This window comes from Tachypleus tridentatus, chromosome 1, assembly GCF_004210375.1.
Source record: "Tachypleus tridentatus isolate NWPU-2018 chromosome 1, ASM421037v1, whole genome shotgun sequence".
Lineage (NCBI taxonomy): Eukaryota > Metazoa > Arthropoda > Merostomata > Xiphosura > Limulidae > Tachypleus > Tachypleus tridentatus.
The window spans coordinates 7974985-8002597 of NC_134825.1; the positions used below are offsets into that span (position 1 = coordinate 7974985).

At 33.8% G+C, this 27613-nt stretch overlaps 1 protein-coding gene across 1 annotated transcript; it reads right to left on the reverse strand.

The window, feature by feature from the left end:
• LOC143223597 (agrin-like) lies at window positions 1–27613 on the reverse strand. The gene is made up of 7 exons (XM_076451787.1): window positions 27548–27613; window positions 25869–26172; window positions 25319–25400; window positions 24559–24591; window positions 4550–4783; window positions 3342–3445; window positions 1–743 (listed from the first exon to the last, which is right to left on the reverse strand). The coding sequence occupies exons 1-7, from the start codon at window positions 27611–27613 to the stop codon at window positions 598–600; spliced, it is 969 nt and encodes a 322-aa protein (XP_076307902.1). The 3' UTR covers window positions 1–597.

Below are 27613 nucleotides of genomic sequence, written 5' to 3' on the forward strand. Positions count from 1 at the left end.
TTGATAATAGTTTTATCAATATCGCTTTAGGCCTTGACGACATAACAACACTTCGTTAAATGAAATCAATCACACATATGATTAAAACTTCAATTAATTTCATAGATTGTTACTTTGTTCACATACATACGTATTTGTCAGTATTGAATACGTATCATATAACATCAAACACCTTACTAAGGAACAAGGAACTGAATTATAAGTACTTCGAAAACAAGCGAGAGTCAGTTATTAACCGAACTGTCCATCATGGGTTTTATTGTCATGGTCACCTGAATCAAGTTTTGTTTCACGACTTTTAGGAAGCACCTGCAAACGAAACCTCGCTGAAGAGAAAAGCAGTAAAGTTGGATTTCTGTGACTGAGACCAGCGTTTTCGATTTACTTTCTGACATAAATATATATATATATATATCTCATGTTCATATTGAATATTCTTGAAAACGTAGAGAGGACTATATACATATCCACATTGTCGTAAATACAAGTTGGCACACTGGAAACACTAGAGGTCATCAGTCCAAGTGAAGAAGACGTGGCCTGCAAGTCATTCAACTGTCCAGTCTATAGCAACTACAGGCCAGATCTCACTGTCCATCATGATTTGTCACAAAACTCAACGGCGCCAGACCCATGCATAATAATATATAGTGGGTCTCCATCTACTAGTACTGATTCTATACAACCATTAAAACCGGAATAGTACTGCTCGGGAAGTCCGGTTGGAAGTCCAAGAGAACCACCTGTAAATGAAACATTAATTAATTAATTAATGCACATATTCATCTGTTTACTCAGTTGAACTGTTGACCAGTTCACGAAATCTCGCTGAATTAAATTAATATTCTTGTGAAATGTACATCATCAGTTCATTCACATGTATCACTTAGCGGGTCATGACCTGCAGTTGAACAGGTCATGACCTCATGATTAACTAAGTTAATATGTTTATGAAATGGCTTTCACCCATTCACTCAATCACTCATTCATACTGCTCAGCAGGACAGCACAATAGGTCATGACCTCAGTACAGTTCAACAGGTCATGAGCACGCGGTTAACTAAATTGTATATTGAGAAATGATACGCAGTTGCTCACAGCAGTGGAGTTGGACAAAGAAGTGAGAAGTGATATCCTTTACGTCAGAGATGTGGGAAGTGAAACTCTATACGTCAGAGATGTGGGCTCGCGAGTTCCTCGGATTAACAAATAAGTTTCCATAAAAAGGTTAACATTTGTTTCAGACATTTCAATAAAACATTCCTTTCTTTCCATTAAATTTTAAATGACATCATCATCATCATCTACCACTCGATTCTGTCAAGGAACATAGGGCCGCAATCACTTGCGGTTTCATGAGCAGGTATTTAAGTGAGTAGGTTGTTAGCCCACTGCACCAAGCCGTCCCTAATTTAGAAGTGTAAGACTAGAGGGAAAGCAGCTAGTCATCACCACCCACCGCCAACTCTTGGGCTACTCTTTTACCAACGAAAAGTGGGATTGACCGTAACATTATAACGCCCCCCACAGCTGGGAGGGCGAGCATATTTGGCGCGACTCGGGCGCGAACCCGCGACCCTCAGATTACGAAGCGCACGCCTTAACGCGCTAGGCCATGCCGGGCCATTTTAAATGACATAACACAGAAAAACAAACTGATAGATAAATACATTATTTAACTTCTATTTAAAATAATGTTATAACAAAAAAAAACACACACACACAAGGAAAATTTTTTTGAAAAAGCCCGGCATGGCCAGGTGGGTTAAGGCGTTCGACTCATAATCTGAGGGTCGCGGGTTCGAATCCCTTTCGCACCAAACATGCTGGCTCTTTCAGCCGTGGGGACGTTATAATCTGACGGTCAATCCCACTATTCGTTGCTAAAAGAGTGGACCAAGAGTTGGCGGGATGGGTAGTGGTGACTGGTCTTACACTGCTAAATTAAGGACGGCTAGCGCAGATCGCCCTCGTGTGGCTTTGCGCGAAATTTAACAAAACAATTCTTTTAAAAACTAAAAAAAAAAGAAAAGAAATGAACATAGTAAGAATAACATTCAGCGAGATGCTGTCCATATTCAAGGGTCTAATGGGTGGGACGCTCAACTATTAGCAATCTGCGTGCCACAGGATCGAAACCCGATGCTTAACATACTCGTTCTTTCAGTGGTGGAAGCATTATAATACGAAGGTCAATCCTAATATTCGTTAGTAAAGAGTAACCCGAGAGTTGGCGGCGGGTGTTGATTACCACTTGTTTTCCCTCTGGTCGGCAGTTCAAAATTAGGAACAGAGCCAGATACCTTTAGTAGCTGTACCATAACAAATGAATCGTTCTTATGATCCTTTTAGTTACTTTTTAATGACCCGGCATGACCAGGTGGTTCGAATCTTTGTCACATCAAACATGCTCGTCCTTTCAGCCATGGGGACGTTATAATGTGACGGTCAATCCCACTATTTGTTGGTAAAAGAATAGCTCAAGAGTTGGCGGAGGGTGGTGATGACTAGCTGCCTACCCTCTAGTCTTACACTGCTAAATTAGGGACGGCTAGCGGATATAGCACTCGTGTAGCTTTGCGCGAAATTAAAAAAAACAAAAAACATTACCCAGTAGCCCCCTCTATAGTCATCAGTGGTAACTAGGAGGTACGATTTTATTTCTAGTCATGAAGGATTCAAAAAAATATTGTTAAAACGTTCCCAGCGGGACAGCGGTTAGAGTAGGCTGAGATCCGCGGCTCGAATTCCTGTGGTCGACATAGCAGATAGCCAAATGTGGCTTTGTTCTAAATTAAACAAACTTACAAGTTGTTAAAGTATAATATCTGAGTTTTGTAATATACTGTAATGACGAGTAATCAAAGTAAGAATTTAATTATTTCAAACTACATCATGAGGCTCAGAACAGGAAACCAAAATCAACCATAACAATGAACAACAACCGCAGCCTTAAAACTCTTTTATTCAGACACTAACCATGACAGGCAAACTAATGTGGATGGACACGAAAGAATGAGATAATATTACACGATTGGTAATCAGTGTACGAATACTAGCTGGTAAATGGAGGAGGAACACGTTCCCTTTCTGTCCTATGACAAATGTGGTGAATAACTAAGCCTAATTGTACTTGATATTTAGAAGTTGGTCAGCTGTTACAAACATCGCAACAGTTGGTATATTCTATTGTAAAGACAAATAAACTTGCTCTGTAACTGGTGCTAGTTAACAACAAGAATAGTAAATGACCCTTTTGAGCTAGAGAAAATAAAACAGTGTAAAGGACAGTGAAAGAAACGAAAATACAGACACACAGACAGATGAATAGAGAGACTGACCTAGCCAGAGAACTCCATCAGTATTGAGTTCGTTCGCTCCAGGTTCTGAGGAAGCACTCACTAGGGGGCCGTCGTCTACTCGAAGTGTTCCTACTCTTTCCCTTCTGCAAGAAACAATAGTTATATTTATATATGCAATCTGTGGAGTACAGAAACTTGAAATAATTCTTGACCTAAAGTACGCGGTAAATCTCTGTAAGTAGAAATATAATTAGTTTCAGTGTAAATTTAACAACATTGAATTGTAAATGGACCGATGGGATCGAGCAAATATAAAACAATAAAGTTGAATAACCAGGGTCTGATCAGTGGACTCTGAGGGTGTTAGTCAAACGCAGTAACCACCATATTGGTAGCTCTGACGTTACTGGCGTTTTGAAGACAATATAATTACATAATTATGTTTAACGACAACAAGTTGACTAGTGGATTCTGTAGACGTTATTCAAACGTAGAAACCATCATGTTAATATATTTGACTTTGCTGACGTTTTAAAGACAATATAATTACATAATTAGGGTTAACAACAACAATTTTATCAGTGGATCTTGTAGGTGTTACGTAGGCATTCCTTCTTGATGTTCTTTACAAATGTTTTGATGACTATATTGTCACATAGAGTTAAGTACCATTGACTGATGATGCTTCTGTCCCAAACCTTTGAGTAACGTTAAATTACCTTTAGTCTGTGAATTGTTAACCATATAATGCCATCAAAGAACGCAAGTGTTCGTGAGTAGAAAGTTCCGGAACATAACAAAGGTTAGAGCGTATTTTCGCTGTGGTACCTCATGATCATCAGAAATTACCTCTACGTTAACAGATGAAGAACATATAACAACGACAGATGTTATCAAACAATTTGAGATTTTTTCACAGCCAGCACAAAGAATGAATTGAAGATCATGTTAAACGTAAATGCAAACTTGATGTGATACAAATCGTTAAAGTGAATTAAACCTAGTCACCTCAAGTCAAACTCTAACAGGGTAATGAATTCCTTTGTGTTTAATCAACTTTGACAACGTTAAACCTCATTTTCATACGTAACTATCTATTTGTTTCTCAGACCGAATATTTAAACGATGAATCTTGGGACAGTGAATCTAATTTTTATATATCACACAGAATTACATGACATGTTATAAAACAAACGATAAATGAAAAAAAAAATGTGGTGGTATTAAAATTATAAATCGAACATTACCTTTCGATATAGGCTGTGTGCCACACACCGTCATCTACTTTACTTAAACTTCGTATTACCAAAAGATGGCGCTGTTTTCCAAGGTTGAAGCTAAATTCCAGAAAACCGTTCACAACGGCTAGGGAAAGGTAGTCATCATATATTGTCGCCCCCTTATTTAACCACAACAACAGCCCGTGGTTTTTTGTAGTCTGAAACCTGACCTGAAAGTTGTTCTTTCGTTGACCTTTAACTCTGAAGAAGAAATACTATGTTTTCAAAATATATTAAAATAAAATTAAAATATCAAAGTAAAGAAATTAAACTGGAAAGTAATAATTGTTTCTAAAATGTTATATAATTATAGACAGGTTATTAATTAATTGAACAAAATGCATTAAGTAATACTGTTTTACATAATTATAAAATTTCAAAGATATCGTAATCTATTACCACAGAAGAAACAGGTCAAAAGAACGAGCCAAAGATACGTAGTTTTACAAACATAAGATAAAAGAAAAAGTGGCTTATTATAATAAATACAAATAGAAGGAAATACATTTAATGTTCAAACTTCTTAGCACCAGAAATAGCCATAATTATCATTAATTCAGGTGATAGTATGTATTTCACAATAACAATAAAACGATAAAAAATTCAGTCTTTATGTCAGGCGTAATTGTTTGTTTGTTGAATTTTGCGTAAAGTCTGTTTGTTTGTTTGTTTTGAATTTCGCACAAAGCTACCCGAGGGCTATCTGTGTTAGCCGTCCCTAATTTAGCAGTGTAAGACTAGAGGGAAGGCAGCTAGTCATCACCACCCACCGCCAACTCTTGGGCTACTCTTTTACCAACGAATAATGGGATTGACCGTCACATTATAACGCCCCCACGGCTGGGAGGACGAGCATATTTGGCGCGACGTGGATGCAAACCCGCGACCCTCAGATAACGAATCGCACGCCTTAACACGCTTGGTCATGCCAGGCCCTGCGTAAAGTCACTCAAAAGAAATGTGCGCAAGATGTCCCTAATTTAGAAGAGATTGACAAGAGAGAAGATAGCTAGTCATCATCATCCACTGCTGACTCTTAATTTACTCTTTGACCCTAAAACAAAAAGACTGACTGTCATAAAATAATACCTCCTGAATTAAAGGGAGAGCATGCTCTCTGAAGGGACTATAACCAGAAACCTCCGGTTACGATTCGAACACTCTTACCATCAGGCCATGCCAGTCCTTCACGATTAATGAAGAAGAAAAAAAAAAGCGTTTTAACCAGCAGAAATGAAAAACAACAACCGAAAAATGATATCATGACTATTACTGGTACAAAATGGACACAGCTTGATATCTAGCGATAAAAGACAGAAAATTACTCGTCTTCCACATCAGAAAGAATGGGAAAAGGAAAGGTGCAAATAATGGTAACTCTACAACTAGCAACGTAAAGAGAAGGAAAGATATCCAGTACCACAGATCATGGAATAAGATAATACTCCAAATGTCAGAAGTATAAGAAAAACTGAAGGTATCTATATATCTCACAAGGTCAAAGAAAATTTCCTTATCGTCATGGTATCGAAAACAATACAACAAAAAAGGTAAAATAGAATTTAGCTCTAGCATCGTGATGCTTGTTTGTTTGTTTTGAATTTCGTGCAAAGCTACTCGAGGGCTATCTGTTCTTGCCCTCCCTAATTTAGCAGCGTAAGACTTAAGGGAAGGCAGTTAGTCATCGCTACCCACCGCCAACTCTTGGGCTACTCTTTTGCCAACGAATAGTGGGATTGACCGTAACATTATAACGCCCCCACGGCTGAAAGGGCGAGCATGTTTGGTGCGACCGGGACTCGAACCTGCGACCCTCAAATATACGAATCGAACGCCTTAATCCACCTGGCCATGCCGGGCATCGCATCGTGATGCAAGAGACAAAATAAGGTATCATTAAAAAAACAATTGTAGAACGAAACAGGGAAGTATCCCCAACGAAACAGATATGAGAACGAAACAGGGAAGTATCCCCAACGAAACAGATATGAGAACGAAACAGGGAAGTATCTCTAACGTTACAGATATGAGAACGAAACAGGGAAGTATCCTCAACGAAACAGATATGAGAACGAAACAGGGAAATATCCCCAACGTTACAGATATGAGAACGAAACAGGGAAGTATCCCCAACGTTACAGATATGAGAACGAAACAGGGAAGTATCCCCAACGTCATATATATGAGCCACAAAATGATGTTCCGAGATTTAACTTTACCAGAGTTCGTTTGTTTAGAATTAAGCACAGTGTTACACAATGAGCTATCTGTACTCTGCCCACCATGGGTATCAAAACCCAGTTTTTAGCGATATGAGTGCGCAGACATATTGCTGTGCCACTGGGGTGGCTACCAGAGTGAGTGGAAACTGCTCTATCATCTCAGGTACAACACAAAAGGAATGGTATTCTCAACGTCACAGTCGCAATAGAACTGGAATTTCAGTCTTAACTCTACAGGTGCAACACATGAGGGTTTTTATTCTCAGCATGACAGGTACAAAAGAGATTATATAATCAGAAGACGGCGAGAGTAAAAAAAAGAGTACAGAAACAACAAAACAAAAGAAAAGAAAATGTAAACAAAAACACTTTTAAACCAAGGAATAAATAATCAGGAAAAGTAAGAACAAGAGACAAGAACACTAACAATGAAGAAAGGCTGTATCACACGACATAAGTGTGAAGAAAGGCTGTATCACACGACATAAGTGAGAAGAAAGGCTGTATCACACGACATAAGTGAGAAGAAAGGCTGTATCACACGATATCAGTGTGAAGAGAAGAAAGGCTGTATCACACGATATCAGTGTGAAGAGAAGAAAGGCTGTATCACACGACATAAGTGTGAAGAAAGGCTGTATCACACGACATAAGTGAGAAGAAAGGCTGTATCACACGATATCAGTGTGAAGAGAAGAAAGGCTGTATCACACGACATAAGTGTGAAGAGAAGAAAGGCTGTATCACACGACATAAGTGTGAAGAGAAGAAAGGCTGTATCACACGACATCAGTGTGAAGAGAAGAAAGGCTGTATCACACGACATAAGTGTGAAGAGAAGAAAGGTTGTATCACACGACATAAGTGAGAAGAAAGGCTGTATCACACGACATAAGTGAGAAGAAAGGCTGTATCACACGACATAAGTGTGAAGAGAAGAAAGGCTGTATCACACGACATAAGTGAAAAGAAAGGCTGTATCACACGACATAAGTGTGAAGAGAAGAAAGTCTGTATCACACGACATAAGTATGAAGAGAAGAAAGGCTGTATCACATGACGTACGTATTAGTAGGAGAAAGGATAGCCCAGAGTCACAATACAAGAAAAGATTAGTCATTTGTTCCATCACGTACACAAAGGAATAAATGCAGTAGCATCTGGTAAAAGAAGAAGGTTGGTATTTCTGAGTGGTGGAAATTAAATCAAAAAGGAAAAACACAGAAGAATGACAATAATATCATATTGGTAACAATATCCAGCTATACATTTGTTTTACGAAACGTATGGTGAATAAATAAACACTACAAGTCAGTTGGTAGCAGCTAATACGAACATTAAGCTATACATTTCTATTACAAAACGTATGGTAAATAAATAAACACTACAAGACAGTTGGTAGTAACTGGTTCGAAAATAAAGCTATACATTTCTTTTAGAAAACGTATTTTAAACAACTAAACACTATAACACAGTTGGTAGTAACTACTACGAAACTTAAAGCTAGGCATGTCTGTGTAATAAAACACATATGAAATAAACAAAAACGAATTATTGAAATTATGAGAAACGTTTTAAACCAGGAAAATCAAGGGATACTGATGACTAAGGAACCAGTAACAGCAAGTCTACAGGTTGAAAGTAACATTTTTATTATGTACGTATAAAAACACAGAGGATACTGATAACTAAGAAACTAGTAGCAGCAAGTCTACAGGTTGAATGTAACGTTTTTATTATGCACGTGTAAAAGACAGAGGATACTGATGACTAAGGAATCAGTAGCAGCAACTCTACAGATTGTAAGTAACATTTTTATTATGTAAGTGTAAAAAGACAGAGAATACTGATGACTAAGAAACCGGTAGCAGCAAGTCTACAGGTTATAAGTAACATTTTTAACATGTACGTATAAAAAGACAGAGGATAATGATGACTAAGAAACCAGTAGCAAAGGTCTACAGGTTGTAAGTAGCATTTTTGTTATGTACGTATAAAAAGACAGAGAATACTGAAGACTAAAAAAGCAGTAGCAGCAAGTGTACAGGTTATAAGTAACATTTTTATTATGTACGTCTCAAAGACAGAGGATACTGATGACTAAAAGAACCAGAAGCAGTGAGGATACAGGTTATAAGTAACATTTTTATTATGTACGAATAAAAAAACAGAGGATACTGATGAATAAAAGAACCAGAAGCAGTAAGGCTAGAGGTTATAAGTAACATTTATATTATGTACGTGTAAAAAGACAGAGAATACTGATGACTAATGAACGAGAAGCAGCAAGTCTACAGGTTATAAGTAACCTTTTTATTATGTACCTATAAAAAGACAGAAGATACTGATGACTAAAAATCCAGTAGCAGCAAGTCTACAGGTTAAAAGTAACATTTTTATTAGGTACGTATAAAACGACAGAGGAAACTGATGACAAAGGAACCAGCAGCAAGTCTACAGGTTGTAAGTAACATTTTTATTAGGTACGTATAAAACGACAGAGGATACTGATGATTAAGGAACTAGTAGCAGCAGGTTTACAGGTTATAAGTAACATTTCTTATTACGTACGTGTAAAAAGACAGAGGATACTGATGACAAAGGAATCAGTAGCAGCAAGTCAATAGGTTATAAGTCATATTTTTATTATGTACGTCTAAAAAGACAGATAATAATGATGACTGAGGAACCAGTAGCAAGAAGTCTACACGTTGTAAGTAACATTTTTATTATGTACGTATAAAAAGACATAGAAAACTGATGATTAAAAAACCAGTAGCAGGAAGACTTCAGGTTATAAGTAACATTCTTATTATTACGTATAAAAAACAGAGGATACTGATGACTAAGGAAACATTAGCAGCAAGTCTAGAAGTTATAGTTAACGTTTTTATTAAGTACGTATAAAAAGATAGAGTATACTGATGACTAAGGAACAAGTAGTAGCAAGACTATAGGTTATAAGTAACATTTTTATTATGTACGTCTAAAAAGACAGAGAATAATGATGACTGAGGAACCAGTAGCAAGAAGTCTACACGTTGTAAGTAACATTTTTATTATGTACGTATAAAAAGACATAGAAAACTGATGATTAAAAAACCAGTAGCAGGAAGACTTCAGGTTATAAGTAACATTCTTATTATGTACGTATAAAAAACAGAGGATACTGATGACTAAGGAAACATTAGCAGCAAGTCTAGAAGTTATAATTAACGTTTTTATTAAGTACGTATAAAAAGATAGAGTATACTGATGACTAAGGAACAAGTAGTAGCAAGACTATAGGTTATAAGTAACATTTTTATTACGTACGTATAAAAAGACAGAGAATAATGATGACTGAGGAACCAGTAGCAAGAAGTCTACAGGTTATAAGTAAAATTTTTATTATGTACGTATAAGAAACAAGAGTAGAATGATGACTAAGGAAAAACTAGTAGCAAGTCAAGAGGATATAAGCAAATTTTTTTTACGCACGTATAAAACTACAGAGGATAATGTTGACTAAGGAACTAGTAGCAGCAAGTCCACACGTTATCAATAACATTTTTATTACGTACGAATAAAAAGACAGAGGATACTGATGACTAAGGAATCAGCAGCAAGTCTACCGGTTAAAAGTTACATTTTTATTACGTACGTATAAAAATACATAGGATACTGATGACTAAAGAAACAATAGCAGCAACTCCACAGGTTATAAATTACGTTTTTATCATGTACGCATAAAAAGACAGCATATACTGATGACTAAAAATCCAGTAGCAGCAAGTTTACAGGTTATAAGAAACGTTTTTATTACGTACGTATAAAACGACAGAGGATACTAATGACGAAGAAACCAGCAGCAAGTCTACAGCTTGAAGGTAACATTTTTATTATGTACGTTTAAAAAAACATAGGATAATGATGATTAAGGAAGCAGTAGCAGCAGCTCTACAGGATATAAATAACATTTTATTACGTACGTATAAAAAGACAGAGAATACTGATGACTAAGGAACGAGAAGCAGCAAGTCTATAGATTGTAAGTAACATTTTTATTATGTACGTATAGAATGACAGAAAATACTGATGACTAAGATACCAGTAGCAAAAACACTACAGGTGATAATTAACATTGATATTATGTACGTATAAAAAAAAAGATGATACTGATGACTATAGAAAGAAAAGCATCAAGTCTTTCGATTATAAGTAATATTTTTGTTATGTACCTATAAAAAGACACAGGATAAAGATGACTAAGGAATCAATAGCAGCAAGACTACAGGTTATAAGTAACATTACTACCATATACGTATAAAAAGACAGAGGATATTGATGACTAAAGAACTAGTAGCAGCAAGTCTACAGTTATGAGAAATATTTTTATTACCTACGTGTAAAAAGACAGAGGATACTGATGACTAAGGAATCAGTAGCTGCAAATCTATAGATTGTCAGTAACATTTTTATTATGTACGTATAAAAAAACAGAAAATACTGATCACTAAAGAACCAGTAGCAGCAAATCTACATGTTATAAGTAACATTTTTATTATGTACGTATAAACACACAGATGATACTGATGACTAAGAAACCAGTAGCAGCAAGTCTACAGGTTATAAGTAACGTATTTTTATGCACTTATAAAAAGACAGAGAATACTGCAGACTAAAAAAGGAGTAGCAGCAAGTGTACAGGTTATAAGTAACATTTTCTTAAGTACGTATGAAAAGACAGACGATACTGATGACTTAGGAACTAATAGCAGCAAGTCTACAGGTTATAATGAACATTGTTATTATGTACGTATATAAAGACAGAGGATACTGATGATTAAGGTATCTGTAGCAGAAAGTCTACAGGTTGTAATTAACATTTCTAATATGTACGTATAAAAATATAGAAGACACTGATGATTAAAAGACTAGTACGAGCAAGTCTACAGGTTATACGTAACATTCTTATTATGTAGTATAAAAAGACAGAGGATAGTGATGACTAAGGAAGAAGTAGCAGCAAGTCTAAAGGTTGTAAGTAACGTTTTTATTACGTACGTACAAAACGACAGAGAATACTGATGATTAAAAAACTAGTAGCAGCAGGTCTACCGGTTAAAAGTAACATTTTTATCACGTACGTATAAAACGACAGAGGGTACTGATGACTAAGAAATTAGTAGCAGCAAATCTATAGATTGTAAGTAACATTTCTATTATGTATATGTAAAAATACAGAGAATACTGATGACTAAGGAATCGGTAGCAGGAAGTCTACAGGTTGTAAATAACATTTTTATTATGTACGTATAAAAACACAGAGGATACTCCTGACTAAGGAACCAGTAGTAGCAAGTCTAGAGGTTATAAGTAACATTTAATTATGTACGTATAAAAAGACAGAATATACTGATGACTAAGGAACCAAAGCAGGAAGTCTACAGATTGTAAGTAACATTTTTGTTATGTACGTATAAAGAACATAGGATACTATGATTAAGGAACAAGTATCAGCAAGTTTTCAGGTTATAAGTAACACTCTTCTTATGTACGTATAAAAAGACAGAGGATACTGATGACAAAGGTATCAATAGCAGCAACTCCACAGGTTATAAATTACGTTTTTTAAATTACAAAAAACGATAGTGATGACTAAGGAACCAGTAGCAGCAGGTCTCCAGGTGAAAATTAACATTGTTATTATGTACGTATAAAAAGAAGAAAGGATACTGATGACTAAGGAACCAGAAGCAGCAAAACTACACGGTATAAGTAACATTCTTATTATGTACGTATAAAAATACACCGGATAGTGATGACTAGGGAAGTAGTAACAGCAAGACTACAGGTTGTAAGTAACGTTTTTATTACGTTCCTATAAAAAGAAAGAGGATATTGATGAAAAAGGAATCAGTAGCAGCAACGCCACAGATTATAAATTACGTTTTTATAATGTACGTATAAACAGACAGCATGTACTGAATACTAAAAAACAGTAGCAGCAAGTCAATAGGTTATAAGTCACATTTTTATTATGTACGTCTAAAAAGACAGAGGATACTGATCATTAAGGAACTAGTTGCAGGAAGTCTACAGGTTATAACTAACATTTTTTATAACGTACGTGTAAAAATACAGGAATACTGATGACCAAGGAATCAATAGCAGCAAGTCAATAGGTTATAAGTCCAATTTTTGTTATATACGTCTAAAAAGACAGAGGATACTGATGACTAAGGAACATATAGCAGCAAGTCTACAGGTTAAAAGTAACATTTTTATTACGTACATATAAAAACACAGAGAATACTGATGACGAAGAAACCAGCAGCAAGTCTATAGGTTGTAAGTAACATTTTTATTATGTACGTATAAAACGACAGAAAATACTGATGGCTAGGGAACCAGTAGTAGCAGGTCTGCAGGTTATAAGTAATATTTTTTGTGCACGTATAAAAAAACAGAGCATAATGATGATTTAGGAACCAGTAGCAGCAAGTCTACAGGTTATAAGTAACATATTTTATGTACGCATAAAATGACAGAGGATACTGATGACTAAGGAAAGTGTAGCAGCAAGTTTACAGGTTGTAAGTAACATATTTTATGTACGCATAAAATGACAGAGGATACTGATGACTAAGGAAAGTGTAGCAGCAAGTTTACAGGTTGTAAGTAACGTGTTTTTACGTACGTATAAAACGATAGATGATACTGATGACTAAGGAACTAGTAGCAGCAAGTCTACATTTGTAAGTAACATTTTTACTATGTACGAATAAAAAGACATAGGATACAAATGATTAAGAAAGCAGTAGCAGCAGGTCTACAGGTGAAAAATAACATTTTTATTATGTACGTTTAAAAAAACAAAGAATACTGATGACTATTGAATCAGAAGCAGAAAGTCAAAAGGTTATAAGTACAATTTTTATTATGTACTGATAAAAACTCATAGAATAATGATTACTAAGGAACCAGTAGCAGAAAGTGTGCAGGTTATAAGTAACATAATTACTATATACGTATAAAAAGACAGAGGATATTGACGACTAAAAAATTAGTAGCAGCAACTCTACAGGTTTTAAATAACCTTTTTATTTCGTACGTATAAAACAATAAACGATAGTGATGACTAAGGAACCAGTAGCAGCAGGTCTACAGGTGAAAATTAACATTGTTATTATGTACGTATAAAAAGAAGAAAGGATACTGATGACTAAGGAACCAGAAGCAGCAAAAGTACACGGTATAAGTAACATTTTATTATGTACGTATATAAAGATAGAGGATACTGATGATTAAGGTATCTGTAGCAGGAAGTCTACAGGTTGTAAGTAACATTTCTAATATGTACGTATAAAAAGATAGAAGACACTGATGATTAAAAGACCAGTACGAGCAAGTCTACAGGTTATATGTAACATTTTTATTATGTAGTATAAAAGACAGAGGATAGTGATGATTAAGGAACCAGTAGCAGCAAGTTTTTAGGTTATATGTAACATTCTTATTATGTACAAATGAAAAAACACAGGATACTGATGACTAAGGAACCAGTAGCAGCAACTCCACAAATTATATATTACGTTTTTATAATGTACGTATAGAAAGAAAGCATATACTGACTACTAAAAAACCAGTACCAGCAGGTCAATAGGTTATAAGTCACATTTTTATTATGTACGTCTAAAAAGACAGAGAATAATGATGACTAAGGAACCGGTAGCAGCAAGTCCACAGGTTGTAAGTAACATTTTTATAACGTACCTGTAAAAAGAGAGAAGATACTGATGACTAAGGAAAGAGACGCAGAAAGTGTACAGGTTATAATTAAGATTTTTATTATGTACGTATAAAAGACAGAGGAGACTGATGAGTAAGTAACCAGTAGGAGGAAGTCTGCAGGTTGTAAGTAACATTTTTATCATGTACGTATAAAAAGACAGTATATACTGACGACTAAAAAATCGGTAGCAGGAACTCTACAAGTTGAATTTTTATAACGTACGTATAAAAAGAGAGAGGATACTGATGACTAAGAAACCAGTAGCAGCAAGTCTAGAGGTTATAAGAAACATTTTTCTTATGAACGTATAAAGACACAGAGTATACTGATGACTAAGGAAGCAGTAGCAGCAAGTCTACATGTTGTAAGTGACATTTTTATTATGTACGTATAAAAAGACAGAAAATACTGATGACTAATGAATCAGAAGCAGCAAGTATATAGGTTATATGTAAATATTTTATTATGTACTGATAAAAGTCAGAGGATAATGATGACTGAGGAACCAGTAGCAGCAAGTCTACAAGTTGTAAGTAAAATTTTTATATTGTTCGAATAAAAAGACATAAAACACAGATGACTAAGCACCCATTAGCAGCAAATCTACAGGTTATAAGTATCATTCTTATTATGTAAGTATAAAAAGACAGAGGATACTGATGACTAAGGAACCAAAAGCAGTTAGTCTACAAGTTGAAAGTAACATTTTTGTTATGTACGTATGAAAAACATAAGATACTGATGATTAAGGAACAAGTAGATGCAAGTGTACAGGTTATAAGTAACATTTTTTACTACGTTGCTATAAAAAGACAGAGGATACTGATGACAAAGGTATCAATAGCAGCATTTCCACAGGTTATAAATTACGTTTTTATAATGTACATTTTAAAAGACAGCATATACTGAATACTAGAAAACCAGTAGCAAGAAGTCTACAGGTTGTAAGTAACATTTTTATAATGTACGTGTAAAAATACATAGGATACTGACGACTAAAGAAACATTAGCAGCAAGTCTAGAAGTTATAATTAACGTTTTTATTAAGAACGTATAAAAAGTTAGAAAATACTAATGACTAAGGAACAAGTAGCAGCAAGTCTACAGGTTGTAAGTAACGTTTTTATTACGTACGTATAAAAAGACAGAGGATACTGATGAATAAAGAACCAGTAGCAGAAAGTCTACAGGTTATAAGTAACGTTTTTATTATTTACGTATTGAATGACAGAGGATACTGATGACTAAGAAACCAGTAGCAGAAACTCTACAGGTTGTAAGTAACATTTTTTATTACGTTCGTATAAAAAGACAGAGGATATTGATGAAAAAGGAATCAGTAGCAGCAACACCACAGATTATAAATTACGTTTTTATAATGCACGTATAAACAAACAGCATGTACTGAATAAAAAAAACAGTAGCAGCAAGTCAATAGGTTATAAGTCACATTTTTATTATGTACGTATAAAACGACAGAGGATACTGATCATTAAGAAACAAGTTGCAGCAAGTCTATAGGTTATAACTAACATTTTTTATTACGTACGTGTAAAAAGACAGGAGATACTGATGACCAAGGAATCAATAGCAGCAAGTCAATAGGTTAAAAGTCACATTTTTATTATGTTGGTATAAAGAAACAGAGGATACTGATGAATAATGAACCAGTAGGAGCAAGTCTACAAGTTATAATGAACATTGTTATTACGTACCTACAAAAAGACTGAAAATACTGATGCCTAAGGAACCAAAAGCAGCAAGGTTACAAGTTAAAAATATCATATTTTTATATACGTATAAAGAGACAGAGAATACTGATGACTAAGGAACGAGAAGAAGCAAGTCCACATGTTATAAGTAACATTTTTATTACGTACATATAAACCGATAAAAAATACTGATGGTTAAAGAACCAGTAGCAGCAGGTCTACAGGTTATAAGTAAGATATTTAATATGTACGTATAAAAAGACAGACTAAAATGATGATTAAGGAACCAGTAGCAGCTAGTCTACAGGATATAAGTAACATTTTGTACGTACGTATAAAAAGACAGAAGATAATAATGATTTAGGGACAAGTAGCAGCAAGTCTACAGGGTTGTAAGTAACATTTTTATTATGTAGTATAAAAAACATAGGATACTGATGACTAAGAAACCGGTAGCAGGAAGTCTACAGGTTGTAAGTAACGTTTTTATTACGTTCATATAAAACGACAGAAAATACTGATGACTAAGGAACCATTAGCAGCCAGTCTACAGGTTATAAGTAACATTCTTATTATGTACGTATAAAAAGACAGAGGATACTGATGACTAAGGAAAGAGTAGCAGCAAGTCTAGAAGTTATAATTAACCTTTTATTAAGTACGTATAAAAAGACAGAAGATACTGATAACTAAGGAAAAAGAAACAGCAAGGCTACAGGTTATAAGTAACATTTTTATTATGTACGTATAAAAAAACCGAGGATACTGATTAGTAAAGAACGTAAAGCAGAAAGTCTTCAGGTTATAAGTAATATTTTTATTATGTACATATAAAAAAACAGAGGATAATGATGACTAAGGAATCAGTAGCAGCAAGTCTACAAATTATAAGAAACATTTATGTTATGTACGTAAAAAAAAGGGGATACTGATGACTAATGAACTAGTAGTACCAAATCTGCAGGTTGTAGGTAACATTTTTATTATGTACGTATACAATCATATGATACTGATGATTAAGGAACTAATAGCAGGAAGTCAACAGGTTGTAAGTAACGTTTTTATAAAGTACCTATAAAAAGACAGAGGATACTGATGAATAAGGAATCAGTAGCAGCAAGTCAACACGTTATAAGTAACATTTTTATTATGTACGTATAAAAACATAGGATACTGATGATTAAGGAACTAGTAGCAGCAAGTCTAGAAGTTATAATTAACGTTTTTATTATGTACGTATGAAAAAAGAGAGAATACTGATGACTAAGGAACAAGTAGTAGCAAGTCTATAGGTTATAAGTAACAATTTTATGATGCACGTGAAAAAAACAGAGGACACTGATGACTAAGGAATCAGTAGCAGCAAGTCAAGAGGATATAAGTCACATTTTTATTATGTACGTCTAAAAAGACAGAGGATACTGATGACTAAGGAATCAGTAGCAGCGTCTGCAGTTTATCAGTAACATTTTTATTATGTACCTATACAAAGACAGAGGATAATGATGAGTAAAAAACCAGTAGCAGGAAGTCTACAGGTTATAAGAAACATTTTTTATGTACGTATAAAATGACAGAGGATAATGATGACTAAGGAACCAGTAGCAGGGGTCTACAGGGTTGTAAGTAACATTTTTATTATGTACATTTAAAAATATAGAGAATACTGTTGACTAAGGAAGGAGTAGCAGGAAGTCTACAGGTTATAAATAAAATTATTATTATGTACGTATAAAAGACAGAGGATACTGATGACTAAGGAACCGGTAGCAGCAAGACTACAGGTTGTAAGTAACGTTTTATTATGTAGGTATTAAAGGACAGAAGATACTGATGGTTAAGTAACCAGTAGCAGCAAGTACACAGGTTATTAGTAACATTTTTATTATGTACGTATAAAAAGATATAAAATACTGATGATAAAGGAACAAGTAGCAGCAAGTCTACAGGTTATAAGAAACATCTTTAAACACGTATAAAATCACAGAGGATACTAATGACTAAGGAAGCAGAAGCAGCAAGATTACAGGTTATAAATAACATTTTTTTTGTACGTAGAAAGAGACAGAAGATACTGATGATTAAGTAACCAGTAGCAGCAAATACACAGGTTATTAGTAGCATTTTTATTTTACTAAGGAACGAGAAGAAGCAAGTTCACAGGTTAAAAGTAACATTTTTATTACGCACATATTAAATGATAGAAAATACTGATGGTTAAGGAAACAGTAGCAGCAGGTTGACAGGTTATAAGTAAGATTGTTATTACGTACGTATAAAAAGACAGAGGATACTGATGACTAAAGAATGTACAGCAGCAAGTCTATAGATTATAAGTAACCTTTTTATTATGTTCGTTTTAAAACACAGAAGATAATGATGATTTAGGAACAAGTAGCAGCAAGTCTATAGGTTATAAGTGATATTTTTATTACGTATGTATAAAAAGAAAGAGGATACTGCTAACTAAGGAATCAGTAGCAGCGTCTGCAGTTTATCAGTAACATTTTTATTATGTACCTATACAAAGACAGAGGATAATGATGAGTAAAAAACAAGTAGCAGGAAGTCTACAGGTTATAAGAAACATTTTTTATGTACGTATAAAATGACAGAAAATAATGATGACTAAGGAACCAGTAGCAGCAAATCTACAGGTTGTAAGTAACATTTTTATTATGTACGTATAAAACGACAGAGGATACTGATCATTAAGGAACTAGTAGCAGCAAGTCTACAGGTTATAAATAACATTTTTTATGTACATATAAAGAGACAGAGGATACTGATGACTAAGGAACGAGAAGAAGCAAGTTTACAGGTTATAAGTAACATTTTTATTACGCAGATATTAAACGACAGAAAATACTGATGGTTAAGGAAACAGTAGCAGCAGGTCTACAGGTTATAAGTAAGATTGTTATTACGTACGTATAAAAAGACAGAGGATACTGATGACTAAAGAATCTACATCAGCAAGTCTATAGATTATAAGTAACCTTTTTATTATGTACGTTTTAAAACACAGACGATAATCATGACCAACGTACCAGTAGCAGCATGTCTATAGGTTATAAGTAACATTTTTTTATGCACGTATAAAAAGACAGAAGATAATGATGATTTAGGAACCAGTACCAGCAAGTCAACAGGTTATAAGTGACATTTTTATTACGTACGTATAAAAAGACAGAGGATACTGATGACTAAGAAAGCCGTAAGAGAAATGTACAGGTTATAAATAACATTTTTATTATGTACGTATAAAAGACAGAGGATATTGATGACTAAGGAACGAGAAGAAGCAAATCTACATGTTATAAGTAACATTTTTATTACGTACATATAAACCGACAGAAAATACTGATGGTTAAAGAACCAGTAGTAGCAAGACTACAGGTTATAAGTGATATTTATATTATGTACGTAAAAAATGATAGGGGATACTGATGACTAAGGAACCAGTAGCAGCAAGTCTACAGGTTATAAATAACATTTTTTATGTACGTAGAAAGAGACAGAAGATACTGATGATTAAGTAACCAGTAGCAGCAAATACACAGGTTATTAGTAGCATTTTTATTTTACTAAGGAACGAGAAGAAGCAAGTTCACAGGTTAAAAGTAACATTTTTATTACGCACATATTAAATGATAGAAAATACTGATGGTTAAGGAAACAGTAGCAGCAGGTTGACAGGTTATAAGTAAGATTGTTATTACGTACGTATAAAAAGACAGAGGATACTGATGACTAAAGAATGTACAGCAGCAAGTCTATAGATTATAAGTAACCTTTTTATTATGTTCGTTTTAAAACACAGAAGATAATGATGATTTAGGAACAAGTAGCAGCAAGTCTATAGGTTATAAGTGATATTTTTATTACGTATGTATAAAAAGAAAGAGGATACTGCTAACTAAGGAATCAGTAGCAGCGTCTGCAGTTTATCAGTAACATTTTTATTATGTACCTATACAAAGACAGAGGATAATGATGAGTAAAAAACAAGTAGCAAGAAGTCTACAGGTTATAAGAAACATTTTTTATGTACATATAAAGAGACAGAGGATACTGATGACTAAGGAACGAGAAGAAGCAAGTTTACAGGTTATAAGTAACATTTTTATTACGCAGATATTAAACGACAGAAAATACTGATGGTTAAGGAAACAGTAGCAGCAGGTCTACAGGTTATAAGTAAGATTGTTATTACGTACGTATAAAAAGACAGAGGATACTGATGACTAAAGAATCTACATCAGCAAGTCTATAGATTATAAGTAACCTTTTTATTATGTACGTTTTAAAACACAGACGATAATCATGACTAACGTACCAGTAGCAGCATGTCTATAGGTTATAAGTAACATTTTTTTATGCACGTATAAAAAGACAGAAGATAATGATGATTTAGGAACCAGTACCAGCAAGTCAACAGGTTATAAGTGACATTTTTATTACGTACGTATAAAAAAACAGAGGATACTGATGACTAAGAAAGCCGTAAGAGAAATGTACAGGTTATAAATAACATTTTTATTATGTACGTATAAAAGACAGAAAATATTGATGACTAAGGAACGAGAAGAAGCAAATCTACATGTTATAAGTAAGATTTTTATTACGTACATATAAACCGACAGAAAATACTGATGGTTAAAGAACCAGTAGTAGCAAGACTACAGGTTATAAGTGATATTTATATTATGTACGTAAAAAAAGATAGGGGATACTGATGACTAAGGAACCAGTAGCAGCAAGTCTACAGGTTATAAGTAACATTTTGTATGCACGTATAAAAAGACAGAAGATAATGATGATTTAGGAACCAGTACCAGCAAGTCTACAGGTTATAAGTGATATTTTTATTACGTACGTTTAAAAAGATAGAGAATACTGATGACTAAGGAAGTAGTAGCAGGAAGTCTACAGGTTATAAATAAAATTATTATTATGTACGTATAAATGACAGAGGACACTGATAACTAAGATACCGGTAGGAGCAAGTCTACAAGTTGTAATTAACGTTTTATTATGTACGTATAAAAAGATATAAAATACTGATGATAAAGGAAGAAGTAGCAGCAAGTCTACAGGTTATAAGAAACATTATTATTTCACACGTATAAAATCACAGAGGATACAAATGACTAAGGAACCAGAAGCAGCAACATTACAGGTTATAAGTAACATTTTTTATGTACGTAGAAAGAGACAGAGGATACTGATGAAGCAAGTTTACAGGTTAAAAGTAACATTTTTATTACGCACATATTAAATGATAGAAAATACTGATGGTTAAGGAAACAGTAGCAGCAGGTGGACAGGTTATAAGTAAGATTGTTATTACGTACGTATAAAAAGACAGAGGATACTGATGACTAAAGAATCTACAGCAGCAAGTCTATAGATTATAAGTAACCTTTTTATTATGTACGTTTTATAACACAAACGATAATCATGACTAAGGTACCAGTAGCAGCAAGTATACAGGTTATAAGTAACATTTTTTTATGCACGTACAAAACACAGAGAATACTGATGACTAAAAAATCGGTAGCAGCAAGTCTATAGGTTATAAGTAACAATTTTATTATGCACGTGTAAAAAACAGAGGACACTGATTGTTAAGGAATCAGTAGCAGCAAGTCTACAGGTTATAAGTAATATTTTTTATGCACGTATAAAAAGACAGAAGATAATGATGATTTAGGTACAAGTAGCAGCAAGTCTATAGGTTATAAGTGATATTTTTATTACTTACGTATAAAAAGATAAAGGATACTGGTAACTAAGGAATCAGTAGGAGTGTCTGCAGTTTATCAGTAACATTGTTATTATGTACCTATACAAAGACAGAGGATAATGATGAGTAAAAAACCAGTAGCAGGAAGTCTAAAGTTATAAGAAACATTTTTTATGTACGTATAAAATGACAGAGAATAATGATGACTAAGGAACCAGTAGCAGAGGTCTACAGGGTTGTAAGTAACATTTTTATTATGTACATTTAAAAAGATAGAGAATACTGTTGACTAAGGAAGGAGTAGCAGCAAGTCGAGAAGTTAAAATTAACATTTTTATTATGTACGTATAAAAAACAAAAGTATAATGATGACTAAGGAAACAGTAGTAGCAAGTCTATAGGTTATAAGTAATATTTTTATTATGTACGTATAAAAAGATATAAAATACTGATGATTAAGGAACCAGTAGCAGCAAGTCTATAAGTTATAATTAATGTTTTTATTACGTACGTATGAAAAGACAGAGAATACTGATGACTAGGGAACTAGAAGCAGCAATTCTACAGGTTTTAAGTGACATTTTTATTATGTACGTATTAACAGATTGAAGATACTGATGACTAAGAAACCAGTAGCAGCAAGACTACAGGTTTTAAGTAACTGTTTTATTATGTAAGTATAAATAGACAGAGGATACTGATGACTAAGGAATCTGTAGCAACAAGTCTATAGGTTATAAGTAACCTTTTTATTATGTACGTATAAAAAGACAGACGATAATGATGACTAAGGAACCAGTAGCAGCAAGTATACAGGTTATAAGTAACATTTTTTTATGCACGTATATTAAGACAGAAAATAATGATGATTTAGGAAACAGTAGTAGCAAATCTACAGGTTATAAGTGATATTTATATTATGTACGTAAAAAAAGATAGGGGATACTGGTGACTAAGAAACCAGTAAGAGAAATGTACAGGTTATAAATAACATTTTTATTATGTACATATAAAAAACAAAAGTATAATGATGACTAAGGAATCTGTGGTAGCAAGTCTATAAGTTATAAGTAACCTTTTCATTATGTACGTATAAAAAGACAGACGATGATGATGACTAAGGAACTAGTAGCATCAAGTCTACAGGTAATAAGCAACATTTTTATTATACACGTATAAAAAGACAGAGGATACTGATGATTAAGGAACTAGTAGCAGCAAGTCTAGAGGTTATAATTAATGTTTTTATTATGTACGTATGAAAAGACAGAGAATACTGATGCCTAAGGAACTAGTAGCAGCAATTCTACAGGTTTTAAGTAACATTTTTATTATGCACGTATTAATAGACGGAAGATACTGATGAATAAAAAACTAGTAGCAGTAAGTGTACAGGTTATAAGTAACATTTTTCTAATGTAAGTATAAAAAACAAAAGTGTAATGATGACTAAGGAAATAGTAGTAGCAAGTCGACAGGTTATAAGTAATATTTTTATTATGTACGTATAAAAAGACAGAGGATACTGATGATTAAGGAACCAATAGCAGCAAGTCTACAGATTATAAGCAACATTTTTATTATACACGTATAAAAAGACAGAGGATACTGATGACTAAGGAGTCTGTAGTAGCAAGTCTATAGGTTATAAGTAACCTTTTCATTATGTACGTATAAAAAGACAGACGATAATGATGACTAAGGAACCAGTAGCAGCAAGTCTACAGGTTGTAAGTAACGTTTTTATTACGTACGTATAAAAAAAAACAGATGATAATGATGACTAAGGAAACAGTAGCAGCAAGTCGAGAAGTTATAATTAACGTTTTTTTATGTACAAATAAAAAGACGTAGGATACTGATGATTAAGGAACCAGTAGCAGCAAGTCTACAGGTTATAAGCAAAATTTTTATTATACACGTATAAAGAGACAGAGGATACTGATGACTGAGGAACGAGAAGAAGCAAGTCTACAGGTTATAAGCAACATTTGTATTACGTACATATAAAATGACAGAGGATACTGATGACTAAGGAAACAGTAGCGGCGTCTACAGTTTATAAGTAACATTTTTTATGTACGTATAAAATGACAAAGGATAATGATGACTGAAGAACCAGTAGCAGAGGTCTACAGGGTTGTAAGTAACATTTTTATTATGTACGTTTGAAAAGAAAGAGGATACTGATGACTAAGGAAGCAGTAGCAGCAAGTGTACAGGTTATAAGTAACATTTTTATTACCTACGTATTCAAAACAGAGGATACTGATGACTAAAAAATCAGTAGCAGCAAGTCTGTAGATTGTAAGTAACATTTTTTATGTACGTATAAAAAGACAGAGGATACTGACGACTAAGAAACCAGTAGCAGGAAGTCTACAGGTTATAAGTAACATTTTTATTATGTACGTATGAAAAGACAGACGATGGTAATAGAGTAGTTGGAAACCTAGCCGAGTTTCATGCAAATTGTGTTTAATTAGAGCATGCGTAAATTGAACAAGATGTCTTACCCTGTCTCCATTGCTTCCAGCGACAGGCCTTCACTGTTAGTATAGAGAAAGATCAAAGTAAATAGTTAGTATCTTAGAACTGGATATAAGCAGAGACGGTGTTTGTACAGACCATGTGTAGTTAGTTCATTTATAGGTCCTGTTACCTTAACTTTGAAACACGACTGAAGTAGCTTTAGAAATATAACAGAGATGATTTAAATTTTATCATAAAATATGTCAGTAGAGTAAAATCAAAAAATAAATCCACCTCTTGTTACTTAGCAACGAATACAATGATTACCTATTTTACTAGATATTTTTGCCAGGGGTTATTAGGGTTTATTTTTTGTTGACCATCAAATCGTTTATTCCCTCTAAGAACCTATATGTAGGAGATATAATTAAGAACCTATACGTAGGAGATATAATTAAGTTTGTTATACTTCACTTCGTTAAACTTCTATGATACGAAATAAAAACAAATCTCCTAGATATTCTGTTAGCAAAGCTGGTGATACGAAATTAAAACAAACCTCCTAGATATTCTGTTAGCAAAGCTGGTGATACGAAATTAAAACAAACCTCCTAGATATTCTGTTTGCAAAGCTGGTGATACGAAATTAAAACAAACCTCCTAGATATTCTGTTAGCAAAGCTGGTGATACGAAATTAAAACAAACCTCCTAGATATTCTGTTAGCAAAGCTGGTGATACGAAATTAAAACAAACCTCCTAGATATTCTGTTAGCAAAGCTGGTGATACGAAATTAAAACAAACCTCCTAGATATTCTGTTGGGAAAGCTGAAATACGTTTTCCCATTAAAAGATACTGGTCTGTTTTTGTCTTCTTTCACCAAACCTAGAAAAACACAAACATTTCTCTTTGAAAGTTGACATTATGAAGAAGTCTTTAGAAAATTTGTTTACACTACACTGGACCATTACTCTAGGGTTTAACCAAATAATGATTACAGGATTATCAAACACATAACTCCTATTGGACGCAAATATGTGACTAGATAGTAGCAAAAAATCATAATTTATATGAGTCTTGCCTGTACTGTATGGAAATTCAAGTTAAATAATCGTAAGGCAACAAACTTAACAGGGTAAATAATGTAATACCATGACACTCATTGACCATAAAATCTTAAATTATGCTGCAAACAATAATTTCTGAAGCAAATATGTCACAAAAATTACATTATTTCAGTTCAGTGGGTAAGTTACTCACAGCGATAAAATCCTTAGACTTTCAAACAATTTTTAACTTTAAACAATATTTATCACGTAATGGAAGCCACATATTAACGTTCATTCAACTTACTTTTTTCACACTGAAGACCAATAAATTTCGTGGGACATCGGCACGTGAATTCGTTCAGCACGGGGACACAGATTCCTTCATTCAAACATATCCCTTCTGCACATGGTGCTCCAGTGTATGTACTCACTCCAACCGAGTCTGTTGCCTTATCGAATAAGTTATCCCATATTTCCCCGTTTACAATAATTCGCTGGATAGCACCGTTGAATCTCTTAAATATGCCAGAATATTTATTCAGGGAAGACAGATTTCTAAACCCACCCACATACAAAGGCTGATCGAGATTCAATTCACTTAGTGGTGCCTGGAATACCAAAGAAATATCAAATATTGACGTTTAACATCATTTCATAAAAAATGGATAAAAACTTCGTTTTCTTCAGACATTGAATTACTTACACAGGTTAGTATTTAAAAAACTATATGTATGAAAATTATTTTCACAATATTCACACTTAATAAATCTGTTGTTTGTTTCAGTTACATAGGGCTTCCATAAGCTGTAGTCGTTCCTAATTTTTGAAATGCCAGGCAAGAGGGAAGACAGTAAGTTAACAGTATCCACTTTCAACTTCTGGGCTAATTTTGTAATTCATTCACACTCCTAAAGTACGGATCGCATTTCCGAGACACCGAAGTACAGTCCATGGACTCTCAGATCACACCTACCAACAGATCACGCCTGATTCATTAAAACTTCCACAGTTAAGAATATCTTAGGTCACTTACATTAATATTGATATAAAATTATAGACTATCTGTCTAGTTAGAGAAAAACCAGATAGGCCAAGTGCTTTATATTTCTTATTAGCGAGTTTTATGTTTCATAATTTTGTCAGTTCTATTTCTTATTCAGGTAACTAACTAACTATAAGCAGTATAACTAAGAAATGAAACATAACGTTACAAAACCAAAAACCTTTACTTTTTTCTTTCTTTCATGAACCAGAAATGACGCCATCTTTGATTTGGAAATAGATTACCATTGTGATGAAAATACTTTTTTATATCTACGTAAAATATTTGTAAACAAACTTAAATTGGGTAGAACAGTGTAAAGTGGCAATATAAATATAATGACATGTTTCTAGACATTTCCAATCCTTCATGACATCTTCCTTCTCTTCCCTAAAAAATAGCTAATTTTAAAGAGGCTGTGGCGAAATAAGAAATGTGTTTTAAGAAACTCACAAGATGTTACATCATTGCAAAACGAAGGATAGATGTCGACATATTAATGTAGCTTTCAGTAAAAGAAAACGTTAAAATAGGAATAAAATGGAAGTAGAGATTTGTTCTAAATATGTTAAAAGAAAAAGTTAACTTTTTGATTTTATTTTCTAATTTGCTATTTAAGCTTGCCTCTTTAAATGCGTATTTTTAGTGCTGTTAATTTATGCGTTAGGATACCTTTAAATATTCCAATTTAAGAAAGCTTTAGTTATGTTACTTTAAAATTATTTTGGTGCCTCACCATATAATAACTTCTTATCCATCAGTTCTTACCTTTTAGAAGATATTACATTTTTCCTATGGTGGCTTGTGTACCATTTGTTGTGCCACCCGCTAGTACAGCGGTATGTCTCCGGATTTACAACGCTAAAATCAGAGGTTCGATTCCCCTCGGTGAGCTGAGCAGATAGCCCAATATGGCTTTGCTATAAGAAAAACACACTCACACCATTTGTTGCAGCATGGTCCTGGTGTCCCAAGATAATCCATATTCTTGTATTCTCCAAAGCCAT

Excerpts from the sequence above, each read along its gene's own strand:
- LOC143223597 (XM_076451787.1), bottom strand. The coding sequence starts at position 27,613 with ATGGCTTTGGAGAATACAAGAATATGGATTATCTTGGGACACCAGGAC. Across the intron at positions 26,173-27,547 it reads ACCATGCTGCAACAAATGGT|GCACCACTAAGTGAATTGAA; the intron begins GTGAGTGTGTTT and ends TTGGTATTCCAG. Across the intron at positions 24,592-25,318 it reads CCCAACAGAATATCTAGGAG|TGAAGGCCTGTCGCTGGAAG; the intron begins GTTTGTTTTAAT and ends CTATACTAACAG.